The sequence below is a fragment of the Neopsephotus bourkii genome, unplaced genomic scaffold, assembly GCF_033783945.1.
Source record: "Neopsephotus bourkii isolate Nb327-2 ecotype Australia unplaced genomic scaffold, CSIRO-AGI_Nbou_v1 NB_1120, whole genome shotgun sequence".
In the NCBI taxonomy this organism is placed as follows: domain Eukaryota; kingdom Metazoa; phylum Chordata; class Aves; order Psittaciformes; family Psittacidae; genus Neopsephotus; species Neopsephotus bourkii.
The window spans coordinates 1,932,703-1,951,716 of record NW_026901606.1 but is presented as its reverse complement, the minus strand read 5'-3'; the positions used below and the strand labels follow the sequence as shown (position 1 = coordinate 1,951,716).

The 19,014-nt window shown below is 37.7% G+C and overlaps 1 protein-coding gene and 1 long non-coding RNA gene across 18 annotated transcripts in view; one reads left to right on the top strand and one right to left on the bottom strand.

Annotated features, from left to right (window-relative positions):
* CACNA1D (calcium voltage-gated channel subunit alpha1 D) overlaps nt 1–19,014 on the bottom strand; it is a 185,296-nt gene that overhangs the window by 14,717 nt on the left and 151,565 nt on the right. For all 17 annotated transcript variants that reach the window (XM_061362357.1, XM_061362354.1, XM_061362364.1 and 14 more), the window contains 6 exons: nt 18,073–18,232; nt 16,988–17,115; nt 16,777–16,873; nt 15,117–15,219; nt 13,925–14,026; nt 6,903–7,033 (listed from right to left, as the gene is read on the bottom strand). In XM_061362357.1, the coding sequence (XP_061218341.1) occupies nt 6,903–7,033; nt 13,925–14,026; nt 15,117–15,219; nt 16,777–16,873; nt 16,988–17,115; nt 18,073–18,232 (721 nt within the window). The remainder of the gene's footprint in view (nt 1–6,902; nt 7,034–13,924; nt 14,027–15,116; nt 15,220–16,776; nt 16,874–16,987; nt 17,116–18,072; nt 18,233–19,014) is intronic.
* Nucleotides 1–19,014, top strand: part of LOC133217175 (uncharacterized) — a 121,281-nt gene that overhangs the window by 63,855 nt on the left and 38,412 nt on the right. The gene's annotated exons all lie outside the window — the stretch shown is intronic.

Genomic DNA, 19,014 nt, shown 5'->3' with positions numbered 1-19,014 from the left:
CAGTGTGAGCAAACAGAACCTGGAAAGGGATGAACCTTCTAAAGGTGAAGATTTGCTATAGGCTTCTCTTTGGGTTTTCCTCATACCAGTATTTCACTTCCTGAAAATGGAATTGACTAATCATTTTAAATACATGTATTTGGTAACTATATTTTCTTCCTCCAGGATGAACTTAGAGAGTTATACTATAATTGAACAAGGCTTTAAAAATCATTTAATAGTGAGTCAACATGTGCTTTCTCACGCTTTTTATAATTGTGCAGTCAAGACTTTAGCAAGGTTAATGTCATCAGTTTGTAAGGCGCTAAAGAGAAGTAAAATTAACACTTAAAGGTACAAAATTCAAAGTATAAGACCAATGGCTTCCATATATTTTGCAGAATATTACTATTATATTCGGTTAGCCAATCATTAGCAAGAATAGTCACTTGCATTTCACACTCACTACCTGCTTATTTCATAGCAAAGAAAATTGAAAAGAAAAAAAACCCAAAGCTACACTTGAACATCAAAATTAACTGAGGTTAGTATGAACAGAATACAAGGTAAGAACAACCAAAATAAGAAAATAAGCATGCAGAAAAAATAGCTGAACAGACCTACGCTATAGCAGTGAACATAAGAGAAGTAGTCATCAAGTCTTCATTCCCCAGTGTTATTCATCTTCACAGAGCCCATCTTCTAATGCTGGAGCTGAGTGCACTGCTCTACAACTACGCAAAAGCTCTGTGCTTTCAGTCAAACCCAGACTCCCTTCAAGCTAAGTTTTTCTAGGAACACAACACTCTCAGACAGCAGTATTATAAATTTTAACCCCTACAAAAACTACTAGCTTATATTCTTGTCTGCCAAAGTCCCACAGAGATATGTCCAAAATGTGAGAAAAGCCATGTGTCTGGAAGCAACATACTGAATAGAAATTCAATTTTGATTACATTTCAAACTGCCTTCTGTTTCTCTACTTGGTGAATTACTCCTTTACTCAAGAGAATCCAGGCAGCTTTTATCATCTCATCTCCCATCAGCAATACTCATTTTCATGTAACAGACCTCTTGCAATGACAGTCAACAGAGGAAGGCTAAAACCTAGATCACTCTATGTAAAAGCATATATTAGTTAAACCAAACCCATCAGCTTTTTTCACTCATAGCAGTAGTGAAGCCACAGGTTCTACAAGCAACATCTGCCTGGAGAATTAAAATATTCCTTAGTTTATTTGCTGCAACAGAACTACCTACCACGATTTTGTGAACTCTGTCATTAAATGATTACTCCCATGTACAGTCTCATTTTACCTGGTGTAACCTAACAGTATTCCAAGTAATGGAAGAACAATTTTTATGACAGAAGAGTGCCAGATAGCCAGACAAATTCTCACACTGAGTTACTGATAAGACAATGCTTCATTAGGTCAGTCAGCTACCACTGAAGGAAATCACATCTAAAACCATTTTACTTTCCCCAGATGGAACAATAAGTAGGCACTAAAGACCAACATAAAAACTTCCATAACATTTCCTTTGGTTGGTAAAGATTAGGGTCACACTCTCTTTAGTCTCCCTTCTATCTTTAATTTTTTATGGCAGATTCTTAATTCCTGGAGATTCCCTCATGTCCAGAGAACTCTTGCCTTTCCTGAAACAAAGCTTCAAGATTATTTTATGCCATTTCAGCAGTAAAAAACACCTGTAAAATTTCTCCCTAAAGAAGTGGAAATATGATTAATAAGTACTGATTTATTTCTTATTTTTTGAGGACCAAATACAATTCACATAATTTCAAGACACAAGGGGCCAGTTCTGCCATCATCTAGATATCTAATATCTATCTCTGCTAACTAGACTGAAACCCTGTCTGGTTCACAAGGCTGTTAGATCAGTCAGGTGGACTGCTTTCTAACAAAATGTCTTTAATAATCCCAGTATATTGTAGAACATGAAACCGTTCAGTTCTGTTCTCTAACTTTCCAACACAGAGTATTAGTATCTGCTATACACAAATGACTTTGATGAATGTACCTCTAAATGGGAAAAATACACATTTCTTCTCACAAGGGTGCAAGTCCTTATGTGCATTTACCTTTTAGCAAATTTTGTTTTCAACAAAAACACTGAAGATGAAAGGGTCTATAACAGAACAGACAAAACATGCAAGAGATATTTAGGCACAAGTTCTATAGGGTAAAATTGATCAGAACTACATCACTGAATTATTCATGCTACTCTGCATGAGGACATCTGTTGTTTCTGCTTAGGTTTTTCTACTTTGTTGTTGTTTCTTTGAAGTAGAGGAAGAAGAGAGATTAACCCTACACTGTGTTTGATTACCTCAAATTCTGTTCTAGAGATTTCCCTAGAAGTTTGAAAAAGAAATTATTTCTTACTCAGGCACTTTATCTCCAAGATCTAATTTTTGATGCTTTCCTTGCTTATTTCTTTCACTTGTAGGCATGAGATAAATGCAACGTATCAGTCCAATGGTTAGTTAGTAAACCAGAGACACACAGAGCACCAAGCAACATAATTACATAATAAAGCCAAGAGTGTCTTTAAATAGACTTTCCTGTAAATGCATAAGATGACTTCAAATTAACATGATAATTCTGTGCAGCTGTGCTTTATGAGGCATAATAGCACCTGCAATGTTTTCAAGATGGCAGGAGGCACTAATACACCAGGGCTGTGTCCTAAATAGCATCTCAAGAGACAACTAATGATGCCCTGTCTCTGACACAGCATTGAGATGACACACATGTGCTTTCAAATGCTGAAATAATAGAGTGGTAGGAATCCATCCACAACCCTAAAATGTCACATGGCTTGTAACTGCGTTTCTGAATTGGTCATTTAGAGAGAGATGAGATGAGCCATGCCTGAGAGATAACAATGCTTGAAAAGCACCTGACACCAAAACATTTTAAAGTTAAGCTAAACATTAAAACATTAAACAGTTAAATGCTTTAAAAAGACTACTCTTAACAAATGCCACATTTTAAACCAATTTTCCATGTCTATAGTATGCATAAAATAACACCATTTTAGACATATGCCTTATATAAAGAAATTTACGTATAATGCAAGACTCCAGAGTCACAATTTTTAGAAAAACATTCAGTACTTATAAATATAGGAACTACAAAAAGATAAATTCCTCTATATCTAAACTCAGCCCACATCCATTTTGAGCTATACTACAACCTACACATAGATGCAGGTTAGGCTTAGTTTAAGAAGTGCAAACACAGTATCTGTATTTGAATAGTAAGAATCACTATCACATACACTATTTCTAGTCATGTAAAATACACAATGCTCCCTCTTTTAGAGCATTTTTAGGGATACCAAGAAATCAAAGAGACACTTGCAAAGCTTTGCTACACACATTTTAGAAAAATAATGTATATTTATGTCTAATGCTACATAAACTCACTAGATCTGAAATAAAGCATTAAAATGAATTTTAAATATTCAGGTTTTCAGAGCTTCAGAAAACTATGACTCTAAAAATGCTCATATAAACCATTACATTTGTAGATGATGACCACATTTTTACTATCTGCTTATTTCATAGCAAAGAAAATGAAAAAGAAAAAACCCCAAAGCTACACTTGAGCATCAAAATAAACTGAGGTTAGTATGAACAGAATACAAGGTAAGAACAACCAAAATATGAAAATAAGCATGCAGAAAAATAGTTGAATAGACCTACACTATAGCAGTGAACATAAGAGATGCAGTAGTCAAGTCTTGATTCCCCAGTGTTATTCCTCTTCACAGAGCCCATCTTCTAACACTGGAGCTGAGTGCACTGCTCTACAACTACACAAAAGCTCTGTGCTTTCGGTCAAACCCAGCCTCCCTTCAAGCTAAGCCTTTCTAGGAACAGAGCATGAACACGGGAGCACAATTAAATTGAACTTGAGCAACATATTAACCCCTCAGCTGATGCCTACTAGAGAGGGTTTTTTCTTTTACTGTTTACTGCAGGGTCAATATGACTTACGAAATTTGCAGAGGAAGAAAGCATAATTATCTTAATCCAAAGCATATTCTCAAAATCAGGTTCAGCTCAATAAATCAGTGCTTTTGTGTACTTCTAATGTGAAGGGAAATACCCTTTAACTTTTATTTGTATTTATTAACAAAAAGAGTTAAATGTAAATAAATTTGAAATATAAAAGCAAGCTTTACATAGTTTACAGTAAGTGTTTTCCCTAGGAAAAATAGTGTAAAATTCATTCACTCTAAGTACTAGTTGAAAGTAATTAAACTTGTTCATGCTTCACTTAACATTTATCTTACTATCAATGTGACTACTGTTTTGATCAATATAAATTTCCATCTCTACAAAAAGACATCCTCTAAACTACTGCATCACATGATAATTTGTTCAGATTTTATCCAGAAAATATATTTGTTTGCTCTGCGTAAGGCACTGTGACACCAGTGGGTCAGCTGTCATTTCGGAACCACCCGCTTTTCTTCATAAGCAGTGAAAACCCTTGGGTCTGCTAAGACAAACTGCCATAGTTCCAAGCGACGCTGTTATTTTATTTCTGAAGATGCTTTCAGTGCCAGCATGCAAGTTCAGACAAACTACTGTTGGTTATAATTTGAAGTGTCCTCTTCTGAGGGAGGAAGAATTTGAAACTTCATGGGAAAACAACTTTACTCGATAGCCTGAACAGATAACACCTCCCTCCCTCCCTCCCCCCCCAAGACCTAATTCACTTTCTAGATTGCTTCGTCTTCTCTGGCTACATGTACTCAAACAGCAGCCTGTGTTCAGATAACAGCAAACACTGCATCCCTGAGGAAAACCTGAACTCTACAGAATAAAAATCACACTGAATGCAAGTATTGTGGAATAAGAGGAATTCCTGCCTGCTGCATGCTCTGGCATTCACAAAGCAAATCTAGTTTTGCAAGAAGCTCTGTTCTAATTTGCTGACTCAACCCAAGCTTTTATTGTTCTTTTCTCAATTATAGAATCAGAAGAAACTGTTTTCTTTATTCCAGCTGGGTTAAGGTTCTGGCCCTCAAATGGTGAGGGAACTGCCAGTGACATCCTCTTGACACAATATACAAGTTTTGGTCTCATGCAACCAAATTCAGGCAAAAGGATAAGTTTCACAGTTTGATGTGTTAAAATACCTAAAATCTTAATGACAAACAAACAAACAAACAGTATTCTGTACCTATTCAACTGTTAATTCAGAAGTTGCTGATTTTGCAACATCTACACTGTCCCCTAAGGAAGAAATACAGCCACTCCTCACACTACCATACCTGGAAGAATCTGGTTAAATGTTGGACATGGTTGAATGAAATCACCTGCGGAAGTAAATGTTGGGCCACCCACCACTTTCAGTTTTCCTTTCTCTAGTTCAGCTTGTTACACTAGCATTACATTGCTGAAGAGCCACCTGCATAGTGAAAGAGGCATTTCTAAGAAATATCAAATTCAGGACCAAGTATCACTACCTTACAGAGAGAGAGAAATGAGTCTAAAGGGAAATGGAAAGGGAAGAAAAAATAATTTTTACAACAGGTGTTTTTAAGGCTCTGTTAGTTTTACTATTAATGAAGTCTGCAAAGTCCTTCCTAAAATTCAGTCTTTCACTTCCCTCTCAACTGCTTTCAATCTTTTTATCTCTTCCATTCCCCATAATTTTCTCTTCTTTCGTGACATGCAAATATAGTTCGTGCTGTTCTGGCAAACCATGTGTTCACACGTCAATAAGAAGAATTGTGATGAATCCTTCTCTGCCTATTGCATCTCTTATGGTGACTTGGAACAGAATCTGTGCCAGAGCAGAGAGCAGAGACCTTTTTAGGAAAAAGGAATGAAACATATCACTTACTTAAAACAGCAAAGATCATTCTGCTAGATCAAAGTATAAATGAGCAAGACCTTTAACAGGGTAGCTGACACAGGTTAACACATTTCTCCCTTTTCAGAAAGGGATTTTCACAACATATTCCTAAAGTTTGGCATCAGAATAAAAAGCTATGAGAAACATTGAATATCTTTATAGTCAGTAGGAATCTACTCAGCATTAACTGAAATTCAGAAAGTCCCAATCCAACAAAAAATGATGCAGTGTATGATGTCTGGAATTATTTGACAACAGCTTTCCTTTGCCTGTTTTAAAGTTCATAATACAAAGCATATCACTAAACAGAAGTTTTCACAATACACTCCTTAGATCACATGAACTCAATGGACTGCTTGCTGCAGGCCCACTGAGACACAGGTGGCAAAGTCTATTGTTCTGGTTTCCACCTAATAGCGTTTTAAGAGACAGACAGATGTATATGACACTAATGTAGTATGCTATTATTACTTCCTATGAAAGAAATTGATGGATGTGAAGCTCAAAATTTGTAAATATTTATTAAAAATACTGATAGGAAAATATTTCACCAGTGATCGTAAGTAGAAAAGAAAAAGGACAATGAAAATCAAGAAGACAAATGGTACGATATAAAAAACTCTTAGGTAATGCATATTAGGAAGTTTTCTAAGAACTGGGTAATAGCATTGTAGGAACACAAGAAATTAAGCAGTTGAAGTAAAACAAAGAGGGGAAATGATAGCTCAGAACTTTGTTTATCTGATTTTACATCAGCAACTTTAGTTTGTGATGTATAAACTAGACTTGCTAACAAGTTTTATAACCATTGCTACCATGTGAGTAATCCAGACAGAATGACATTTTGCACTTACCTTGTTTTAGACAGAATAGCAGGATTATGTTTTACTTTTCTGATGAATAAGGGCCAAAATTGTTCCAGCTAAATAAAATCCTGGCAGCACTGCACAATCATCAATACTCATCTACCTGCTATTTCAAGTAAGCTCACAAAATGCTTAGTTAAAAATGTAAAAACAAAATCACCTGCAGAGCAATCGTGGTATTCTTCGCAGGATATTTCCCCACCAGTCCTTGTTCTTTGCGTTTCTTGAATTTCCTAAAGTAGTCCTGTATCAGGAAGGTGGCATAGAACTTCCCCACGGTTACCTCATCATCTAAATGAACAGACCAGACAGATCTCTCCCGAGTCAGCACATTTATCAATGGCCTATGAGCTCATATCTTATTTGGAGGGAAAAATGTGATGGGTGCAAGAGGTACTGGGCTTTCAGCTTACAACCATGGAACCTGTAACTAGCTTAAAGGCAATGTTTAGCAAGCCATTTAGGCTCAGTCACTTAAGCAAACTCATCCTTAATAAAGAAGAAAAATGCAATACTTTACCAAGTCTCATGTAGTACTAAGTAAGTTTGTGTAAGTTTCTAACAAACCATAAGCATGTTTGTATAGGCACAGAAGCTAAAGGCTGGCTTTACTTCCGCTGGAATAAAGTATAAGCTACCATGACTTGCATACCCTATGTTTATAACAGAGACCCTATTTAAAAAAAAAAAGAAGTCCTGTTTACAACTCTTTTTCACTACTGAACCAAATTTTTGTAGTCACTGTATCAGTAGCATTGTTCTTTGGCATCTTCACATCCTGCTTTTTTACATGCTGTGCATGTTTTTTATTGGTGTTATGTGCTCCCTGTAGTACCTGAGCATCTTCCAGTTTGAATTTTGTGTCCCAGATGTTCGTGTTGGGCTGCATCTTCTGCTATCTTACTGTCACCCAAGAAGACAGATTTTAGACTCTGAGGCAGACCCATAAAGGTCACAATTTCACATATTTTCTATGAGGCTCTTGTTTATGTGAAGTTTTGGTGCTTAGCCACCTTCTAGACAGGTGATGATAACAGTAAATATGAAATGACATTGTGCTTTCCCACATTATTGTATTGTATCAGCCTTGCAATGCTGATAGGAATTACACTAACTTCCAGCAATCAATTTAGTACAATTCGAAAGACAGGCAAGCAGCAGGTGCAGTAAAACCTTGCATTTTTAACAGAGTCACTGTTGTGAACAAAATCCAGATTTCAAAGTTTTCAGAGAACAAGGCAGGTACCTTACGAGGATGTTGAAATTGCCTGGTCCACAGTGTGTTAAGAGCGTTACGTGCCTGTTCTGAGTGCCACTGAACCATTCCGCTGTGCAAGTTTCATCTCTTGATGAGTAGTGCTTGACGGAAAACTAGGAAGAGTTTTCCTTTCAAAAACATTGCTTTTGTTTCCACACACATTTTTCCCCAGAGCCCTCTGACATGATGTTAGCTTCTTTCCTTTCTGCTTTGTTGTTTAGTTTATTGATTTTTTTTCAGAATTTCAAGACAGCTATTTGCAACATGGTTACTAGTTGGCTACACACCTTTGTTAGAAAATATAGATTTCCTTTATGCCATTGTTTTCTCCATATTTTAACTCACTAATGGAGCTTTAGGACAGATTTGAGTTTGGTTTTTCATTTTGTCTTGTGATAGGGTTTTTTTATATATGAACAAATTCTGTTAAGCAAGCTTCTTCACTAATTCTCAAGCAAATTCTCTAAACAATTGTCATATGCTGTGATATTTTACATTAACATTTGATTGAAAGTCTCCTGTATCTTTGTTTTATCCATAATAATATCCCAATGTAGCTCATTATCATATTTCCAATAGTATTTTCACCTGTAATATGACTGCTTCTGCTAATTTAAATGTAATTAACTTTCTTCTTTTTGTGACTTGTTTCACATCAATAATAAGGATGGGGAAATCCAACCCATGTACAACAGTGTTACAATTCATTGCTACCTCCTGTGATAAAATTTGCCTCAAAATGAATTCTCTACCATTCAAAATAAGCTCCTCTCACTATAATGCCTGAAATGGGCTGTAAGCTTTATCTTCAGTGAAAATGCACTCAGGATGTGTTTACCCAGTGTATTATTTGACTTTCAATGTATCAAGGCAAAAATAATGACAATAATTGCTTTAAAATATCTTGGTTGGGAGACCAGTCTGTTGCAGTAAGTATCTTAGCACATTAAATAGCCTGCTCTGCCAAACACTGACATCTCTTTAAAGCTCCAAGTCCCCCTCAGCTCCTGCTAGACAATAGCAATAACTCCATAGCTCACAAGAACAGCTCACTGGTCTACTGATACCACCTCAGCTTTTTAATTGACTCCACAAATCTAATTTCTATACTTCTGGTGAATATTTGCTTTGATGTTCATCTGTAATCTCCCTTGGCAGCTCCTAAAGAGACCAGCGGTGCTTTGTATTTGGAACACATCACTTATAAAGCACCTAATCTAAACTTGCCTTCCTTAGTTTAGCTGAATCCATTGATTTGCAACGTAGAATTGGTCAAACTCCCCAGATAAGCCTTTACCCATCCTTTATACTATTTTCTTTCAAGTATTTGAACAGAACTTTTAAGGAAGTGAGATAGCAAATGGCTTCTAGAAAGAACAAGCACATAGAAGTGACAGACTTGATATAACATATACTACTATGGGTGGTTGCACTTAGAGCATGTTTCAAGTCAGGTTATGACACTGCACGACTACTGACTGTACCTGAGATGACAATACCTGTGAAATCTCAGTAAGCAGAAATGAAGGGCCCTTACTGATCCTTCTGGACCAACTTTTTATAAGCATATTAGAAGAATGCATTATCAGACTGCTGAATTGGGCATGCCAAAGTCTGTATGTACAAACAAGATACATGTGTACTTCACAGGCACAGTCAGTTGTACTGCAGACACGTGCACACAAGAACTAAAGCCTGGCCAAGGGGAGCCATACTTGACTTTGGTTTTTGAGTAACACATATAGCCAGATAAGGACAGGTATAGGGAAACAGCTAAGCATAACTGACCACAGAATAGACAAATCTGTAATTACAATTAGCAACAGCAAAAGGAATCACTTCAGTAGGAAGTTTTTGGAAGAAGGCAAAAAGCTTTATGCAGGATTAAACAGGCTTGCCATGGAGACCGGGGAGTTCAGAGAATACAGGTGAATCTTTAGTGAGGTGGATGTATTTCTTTTCCTTTCTAGTCTCCTAAGAATGTTAACTCATTCATATATTTAGGTATTTTACTGACATATTATCCTTTTGCAAAACAATTTCATTTTTTCTGTACTGGAAATGTGCTGCCAGCTATGAGCAGTTTAATTAAACTATAGTAATGAGTTAGTTAACCAGTACCAAGAACTAACTGTCCACTTCTAGTGCATTTATTTATAATTCAGGAAAAAAAGGGCTATGCTGATTATTTTCATTCTGCTCTGCAAAAAACTGTTTTGACTGTGTTCTGGAGGCGCGGTCACAAGCAGAGGAAGGATCTAGCATTCAGTAATACCAGCAAAAGTAATACTGGTGTCAAACATTATAAACTAGACTGCTCAATATTTTTCAGTGCAAGTAATTTTAACATACTGAATTTGGATGCTTTTTTCATTTATATTGAAGAGAATTTTCTCTCCTAGAAGACCAGCTGTCACTGATGTTATTCTATGTAGAATATTCTGCTGAATATAAAACATAAATAGGAACTGGTTTCTACTGCACACTAAACTACTTTACACTCCTGGGGCATATGAATGTAAAATAGCTGCTATTTTCTAGATTGCTTACAATATTTTCAATTTTCAGGTAAGTCATAACAAGGTTTATGGAGAAACAAACCAAACTGAAATAAAAAAAATCATGCAACTTCAGAACTTCCCAACACGTTCTTATTTATACTGAGTTGTGGAAGTCATACTGCTTTCTATTCATTGAGCAGTGATCCAGGTTTTCAGCCTTCTAGCTACACTGAAAAGCTACATTTGCAGAATAAATGTTAGCATTGAATTTTAGTATAGCTGAAAATAAATACACAGCTTATATTCAGCAATGAAATGAAGCTGAAATCAGTGAGTTACTATGTAAGATTAGTTCTAAGTATGTGATCTTTATAAATTCTTTGTCGGATTGCTTTAGGCAGGCACAGCTCGCTATTCTGAAGCATGCATCTCTATTTCAATAAAAAAATGTAGGGGAATAAAGTTGGCAAGAGGCAACACTAATTCCATGCCACCACCCTAAAACAGAATTGCTTCAGAATATTCGGAAAGACTCATAGTTGAAAGGAACAGAGGCTGCAGAAAAAGCTCAAGCACATAGTTACAACAATAACAAAGCAGTTCATCTATGCCATGCAAGCACTTAGGTGTAAGGCTAAAAACAACAGAGTAGAACACAAAGAGTTGTTTTAAATGTGCAGTATCAGTTCCCCTTTGAATAGTCAAAATTGCTAGACTCTTGCCTTTGCCCCCACCATGATCTGGCAGCCATCATACCAATAGCAAGTGACTATTGGCCACTCTTGACTAGTGGCTCCAGCGACAAAGCTAATGCTGCTTCTTGGGTCATGCTGAACAGCAGGACAGCCAGCATGCTCCTCCTCCCCTAGAGACTGAGAGCATCACCTTCACAAAGGGACCAGCCTCCACCACCATCAGGCCTGGGATCTTGAGTCTGCTTCCAAACCTGAGTCTGATCAGTCTTGAAAGCTGTCATAACACTATAAAAGTACAATAAACTACAAGAGACACCAGGAGATTACAGTGGATCTAGTCTATCCCGGGTGTGGGTGACTGCAACAGATCCTGCACCTTTAAAACTTGAAAAAGCAAGTAAAACCAGTCACCTAAGCCTGCACTACAGCATGTTAATAAAAATGTATATATTGAAAAAGGCTAAATATATATATAAGAATATATATATTTAAAAAGAGATATAGCAAATATTTGACATTTCAATTTATAGCTAGTAGAAACACCCAATATACATGCCTCACAGTTCTTGCAAATGTATTGTTGTCATTAGAATTTTGATATCTCTTTACACGGGCCATTATTCATATCTCAGTCATACTGGCATAAATCTGAACCATTCCCATTATCTGTCGATTATGGAACTGTTCTGGTTTAAACTAGTGTAACTGAGATAATTTAGCCTCTTGCTTTGTTAATTTAGCAAAAAAATATATTTTTTGAAGGCAATTCTTTTGTTTTCTCAAAGAATTATTCAACACATACAAGGATATAAGCTAGAATGTAGTGTACATTGTCAAGCTTGTATTAGTACAAAACGTGATTTTGCTCAATGCATTAAAATCAAACTAAGTTTAGTTTATTTTGCTGAATGATTTGAAATCAAGACTAGATTTAGATCTAATAAGGCATTTTTTTTTCCAAGCAAGAAAAGAAACGTAACATTTTCCTCTGTTTCTTTTTGATCTAAGAACCTGAATGTGCACAAGTCCATGGGACCTGATGAAACCCATCCACAGGTCCTGAAGGAGCTGGCAAATGAAGTTGCTAAGCCACTGTCCATCATATTTGAAAAATCACTGCAGTCAGGTGAAGTTCCCAACAACTGGAAAAAGGGAGATATAACCCCCATTTTCAAGAAGGGGAAAATGGATGACCCGGGGAATTAGACACCTCTGTGCCTGGCAGTATCTTGGAGCAGATTCTCCTGGAAGGCATACTAAGGCACATGAGAAACAACAAGGTGCTTGGTGACAGCCAGCATGGCTTCACTAAGGGGAAATCCTGCCTGACCAATTTGGTGGCCTTCTATGATGGGGCTACAGAAATGATGGACAGGGGGAGAGCAGTTGATGTCATCTACGTGGACTTGTGCAAAGCATTTGACACTGTCCTGCATGACATGCCTGTCGCTAAGTTGGAGAGACATCAATTTGATAGGTGGAACACTTGGTGGATAAAGAACCGGCTGGATGGCCACATGCAGAGTTGTGGTCAATGGCTCAATGTCTGTCTGGAGACCAGTAACGAGTGGTGTCCCTCAGGGATCGGTGTTGGGACTGATCTTGTCCAACATCTTTGTCGGTGACATGGACAGTGGGATTGAGTGCGCCCTCAGCAAGTTTGCCGATGACACCAAGCTGTGTGATTCGGTTGATACACTGGAGGGAAGGAATGCCATCCAGAGGGACCTTGACACGCCTGTGAGGTGGGCTGATGTCAACCTCATGAAATTTAACCATGCCAAGTGCAAGGTCCTACACCTGCATCAGAGCAATCCCAGGCACAGCTACAGGCTGGGCAGAGAAGAGATTCAGAGCAGCCCTGAGAAGAAGGACTTGGGGGTGTTGGTCAATGAGGAAATGAACATGAGCCAGCTTCAGTGTGTGCTCGCAGCCCAGAAAGCCAACTGTATCCTGGGCTGCACCAAAAGGAAACATGACCAGCAGGTTGAAGTAGGTGATCCTGCCCCTCTATGCTGCTCTCATGAGACCTCACCTGGAGTACTGTGTGCAGTTCTGGTGTCCTCAACATAAAAAGGACATGGAACTGTTGGAACAAGTCCAGAGGAGGCCACAAGAATGATCAGGGGACTGGAGCACCTCCCGTATGAAGATCGGCTGAGAAAGTTGGGGCTGTTCAGCCTGGAGATGAGAAGGCTGCGTGGAGACCTCATAGCAGCCTTCCAGTATCTGAAGGGGGGCTATAGGGATGCTGGGGAGGGACTGTTCATGAGGGACTGTAGTGATAGGACAATGGGTAACTGGTTAAAACTTAAACAGGGGAAGTTTAGATTGGATATAAGGAAAAAGTTCTTTACTGTAAGGGTGGTGAGGCACTGGAATGGGTTGCCCAGGGAAGTTGTGAATGCTCCATCCCTGGCAGCGTTCAAGGCCAGGCTGGACAGAGCCTTGGGTGATATGGTTTAGTGTGAGGTGTCCCTGCTCATGGCAGGTGGGTTGGAACTTGATGATTTTAAGGTCCTTTCCAACCCTAACTATTCTATGACTCTTATTCTAAGGAAGTTGTATTTATCTGTCCTATATGTGTTATCTATTTTTCATTATTGTTTGCTGTCTTTTAAAGTCACTATAATTGCAAAATTCAGTAATTTTATTTCTTTGGTTCCTAACAATCTAGAAAGACCAACATGCACAGAGAATAGCATATTGCAATATTTATCAGACTGACCGCCAGCTGGAGGGACCACTTGGTCAAGTAATTTCATGCTTGTTTTCTTCCATATTTTCTTTATAACTGCTCTAAGTTCTTCATTTGCTTGCTCTAGGTTACCTGTAGCAAGGAAATGGAAAAATGGAGGATGGCAATCATGTGAATCACATTCTGCAATGCTGCAACAAACGATCCTTTGGTTATTAATTAGCTGTATACAAAAAAAAGACTATTGCAGCAAGCCTAAACTACATAAAGTAGCAAATAACAATACTGCAATAACCAAAGATAAGAAAGGCTGTAGGACTGAGCTCCATCTCTGGAGCACTGCAGAGGTCAACTGCAATTTACAGATCTTGGCTCTACTCTGTCACTGCTTAAAACCTCCTGCTTAAATTGTGTGGAAAGCAGTGACTTGCTCTTTACAAGCCACTTCTTTCCTGATCCAAAGCTGAGCCTTTATTCATTTAATCACAGTAATTACTCAGTTGTACAGGCTTGAATGTTTAGGCAATTGACTACTGAGCAGTTTTTAATCTCTTGCAGTGCTCACCTAAACCATGGTGCTACCTGAGGGGGCTTAATCTAATCAGCTTGATATTGGCAGTGGAGCTCAGATTCTGCTGAGAATAGCAGAAGACACAGAACAGGAAGTAGTAAACTAGGGTAGAAAACTGAAAAAATGTACGAAATTAGAAATAAAGTTCTTTGAAACACACCACTGGTTTTTAAAACTTTTTCCCTTTGATTAAAAAATCCATTCAACACAGTTAGACCTGGCCTCAATCAAACGGGAAGTTACTTTCAAGTGTGTAAAAACTGCAGTTACACTAATGTGGGATCCAAGGTACTGAGTTAAGAATAGTAAGGAAGGAGCATCTTGGCTGGGGAGAAAGGGGAACTCATTCATTCCCTGCAGTAGAACTCCTCTTACACCACTGCTACATGTGCTTATCTGAACAGATTAAAACATCTAATAATTTCCCAGATTTCTTGGGCTCTGGCCTCATTATCCCCTTACTTTCATTTCTTTAGCAAATCATTCCTAGCAACATAAATACAGTTTTGGGCCATAGCCCAAAAGCAAACCACATTCAGTGACACTAAGCCAGCCCTCCTCATGCCAAGAAAATTAATACAGTAAACTATAACTTTTCCTCATTGAACCATCTGACAAGTGCAAGAAAGTCTTTACAGCTAAGAACCTTACCTTCTGTTTTTATCTTTAGAGCAGTCCTAACCAAAGCAAATAAAGTAGCATTGAACATGACAGTTCCATCACTGTTTAGTGGCATATTCATGGCTACTAATCTCTGTGAATGAGAAAAGGAAAACAAGTTTTGATGTGGCTTTATTTGGAAAAACTTCCTATAATGTTTATTTCTGAAAAGCTGATGTATTCAAAGAATAATATCCAGTGATATTATATAAGTCTTCCAAAATCTCAGCCTTCCGTCCTAGCTGTGTGTAATAACCACCCCATACTGCTCCTTTCTGATATTAATCACATAGTTGTTCATATAAAAGCTAAATCTGTCCAGTAGTTTTCATGAGCTATTCATTAAGTTAATTTGCAAACACTGAAGTTTAATCCTTGACTACAACTGTAAACCATACTATGCAAATACTAAGGACAGAGTTATTTAAGAGCATGCACTCCAGTCAGTCATGTTCCAGGTTTCCCATGGGTTTCACCAGCCTCATGCTCCTTGAAGAACCACAGCACTAAGTCTGTATAAAGTGGTTAATTTCTCAAGTAACTCTTCAGTGATGCCATGCATCTCTTGTACTACCTACACTAAATTAGTGTGAAAGGGACTCTCTTCTTTGTATTAGTCCATCTTCGTGTTAGTGATCACCCTTTAGAGCAGTGCTGAGACACTGTCTGTCAAAAGGACACTATATAATCCATCATATTTTTTTTCTCATGTCTGACTTGCTGACTTGTTTTTTTCTATTATAGTTTAAAAGAATTACTCAATTGGATAATTTATGTTAACACATAGACAGATATAGGTTTGCTATAACTATGCCTTGTGGCATTCCATTCGAACTCAACGTTTTATACATCAACTTACCTATTCAGAAAACAGGTATTAAAGAAATCCAAACTATGGTGCTGTTGCAATAATCCTTTATGAGAAGACTTGATCTTATTCCTACTGAAATTGCTAAAACCACAGTGTCTGTACTTCTGAAGTCCTCAAACAACACTATAATTACTCATCTCATTTGTGTTGCTTTTCAACTTCTCTATGAAAATGCAGTTAACCGCCATTTAACTCGCACATCGTACCTGACAAATTCTATGTAATTTTAAATTCCCTCTAATTTTCAGTCTTCTCACTTGCTGCTACATTTTGTACTGCACAGCCTTAGTTTATTAACTTGCAGTCCCCATTCTTCAATCTCATTTCTATTTCATGTGCAGCAAACACCTCATGAATACAGTAGTGTAAAAGTACTGTATCAAAACTTATTTATCAATTAAAGGAGAAAAACACCCTCTTCTCCCTGGGACTGAAAAGAAATCAGATATCTCTGGGTTGAAGTAGCCTTGTACATGACACTGGGTCACCAGAAATGCTGGGATGAAGTAATTCGTATGCGTAACAATAATAGACCAACCCCTTCCATTTTGGTGCATTGTGAAGAATTTCACACTGGTTGTAATGACTCAGGTGAGACCACTGAAAGAAATTACATTAATTTTGCTGGTTTAAGTTAAGCCTGAAAAACATCAGGAAAACTTAAAGGTGAAGGAAACCTTATGAACAGAGGGGATTACTGTGCCTGGCACATATTGAGTAGAAACGAGTGAATGAACGAACAGTAAGAGAAATATACAAAGAAAATAGGGTAAAACCTACCTTGCAAGCCACTCGGTGAGGGCATAATTTGCCAAAACCAAGCGGTGGCTGAATGCGTCTCAGTAATGTAACCACATCAAGATGCTTTATCCTTCCCCTAGAACCAACACACACCAGTTACCCAACATACATCCATTCCCCCAAAATATATTGTGCTCTGCTTTTATTGGCTTTACCAGGTGAATCTTATCAGAGAAATGATCTAACTTACTTTGCTTCAGGGTCATATTCTGACCATATCCTTTTGAACTCATCCAAATGATGGGGACCCAGAATAGACCAGTCACGTGTCAAATAATCAAAATTATCCATAATGACAGCCACAAATAAGTTTATAATCTAAAAAAGTAATTAAGAACAATCTGCCTTAATTATTTTGAAATTTTAAAAAATATTCACTAAATAAAATAATTTTATAAGGTAGCAGGTTAAGAGTTCAAACAAATTAATCTCATAAATGATGATTTTTTACTTTTTACTTTTTTTTGCAAATATTATCAAATACCTCATAAAATACTTGCTAAGCATTTAACGGACTAACTGGAAAACTATCAAGTAATGATATGTCAAGAGTGTGATTCTATCTTAGAGTACCTACACTTTAACCAGACACCTGCAAAGAGGAAAAACATATTCCAAAGGTTATTTTAGAGAAAATAAGCCATTGTGCCATGGATTAGTGAGAAGGCAATTGTTCCCATTTCATGTGCCACAGTTTGAGCACACTTGTAGAGTGCTCAAAAATTCTGCTAATTTAAATAGTACAAGTAGCATTATTAGTAAGTCAAGGGAATTGCAGCTTTGTTATTAATGAATATTTAATAACAGTATTGAGAAATGCCTGAAATAACAGCTGACTGCTAACTTAGCTTTCAAACGTGCAATCAATCCCTCCTGCATAAGGTAGTCAGAAGAACATCTTGCACATGGGAATTTAGAATCATAGAATGAATAGGGTTGGAAGGGACCTTCAAAGGTCTCCTAGTCCAGCCCCCCCATAGTTAGCAGGGTCATCCTCAACCACATCAGGTTGCTCAGAGCCCCACCCAGCCTGACCTTCGATGCTTCTTGGGATGGGGAATCTACAGCCTCTCCGGGCAACCTGTTCCAGTGTTTTACCCCCTTTACGTTAAAAATCGGTATAAGATAAAGGATTTAGAATTGTGTTTGGAAAAACAGAACCTTGCAAACATATTTTAAATATGGGATTTTCAACTGTTCTCTGGACCTGCTAATCTCTTAGCTCAAAAGAAAGTCAAAATACTAAAGCTCTTTATTGTTAATAAGTTGACTCACCAAAAATGCACAAAGCATGTAAAAACTGATAAAATAAATGATGGCAAAATTGCTTCCACATGTGTATTCTTCCCCTGGATTATAATCAGATTCTGGATCACAGCGTTTTCCAGGCAAACATGCCAGCATGATTTCCTGCCAGGCTTCTCCAGTTGCACACCTTTACAAGATCACAAAGATAGATTAAGATTAAAATGGATTAAAGATGTACTAACTTGTTAAATTCTGACAAAATGCTTGGAGCTGCACAAGCATGAATCTGAAGACAAATTGGGAATCTTTCAGAGCAGGAGGTAATTTTAAAAATACAGTGCGTGTTTCAGACAAGAACAGATCTGACACTGCAGGCATGTTTTATAAGGTAGAGTAATGCACCATAAAGGCTTGTAGGTAAAAATTTGAACCCCAAACTGTGATTTACAAGTTAAGTACTTATTGCGGTGGAGCTACTGTGTACAAATGAGGTGTTGCGTATGAAAACCTATCATAAAAGTTGGGAGTATCTATTTGTAAAAGATGAATTGCCTTTTCCTCAGGATGGCTGAAGAAATGTTTGTCTCTAACTTCTGCGACTGCGTTTTTTGCATAGTATACAGGGTAATGCCTGTACACAGACACATGAATTCAAATATTGGTAAGATGGCTAAGTATTTATGACGTTTTTGGCTGTGTTCATCACCTAGTTTGAAAGGCAAAAGTCTTTACCTGCCTCAAGTGATTCAGACCTCATTGGATGATGCCCTTTGTTTTAGATAAGGAATGTCCTGCCCATTTTGCCAGCTGGGTTAGCACAACGCATAGGAGCCAAGCGGAGTTACAGAATCACAGGCAAGAGCACTCTCAACGCTGTCACCTTTAGAGGCATCCCTGCTCCATGACATTCCATCTCCTTTCTCCAAGACATTTTGAAGCACACCTGGCAAATGTTTACCCTCTCTCAGG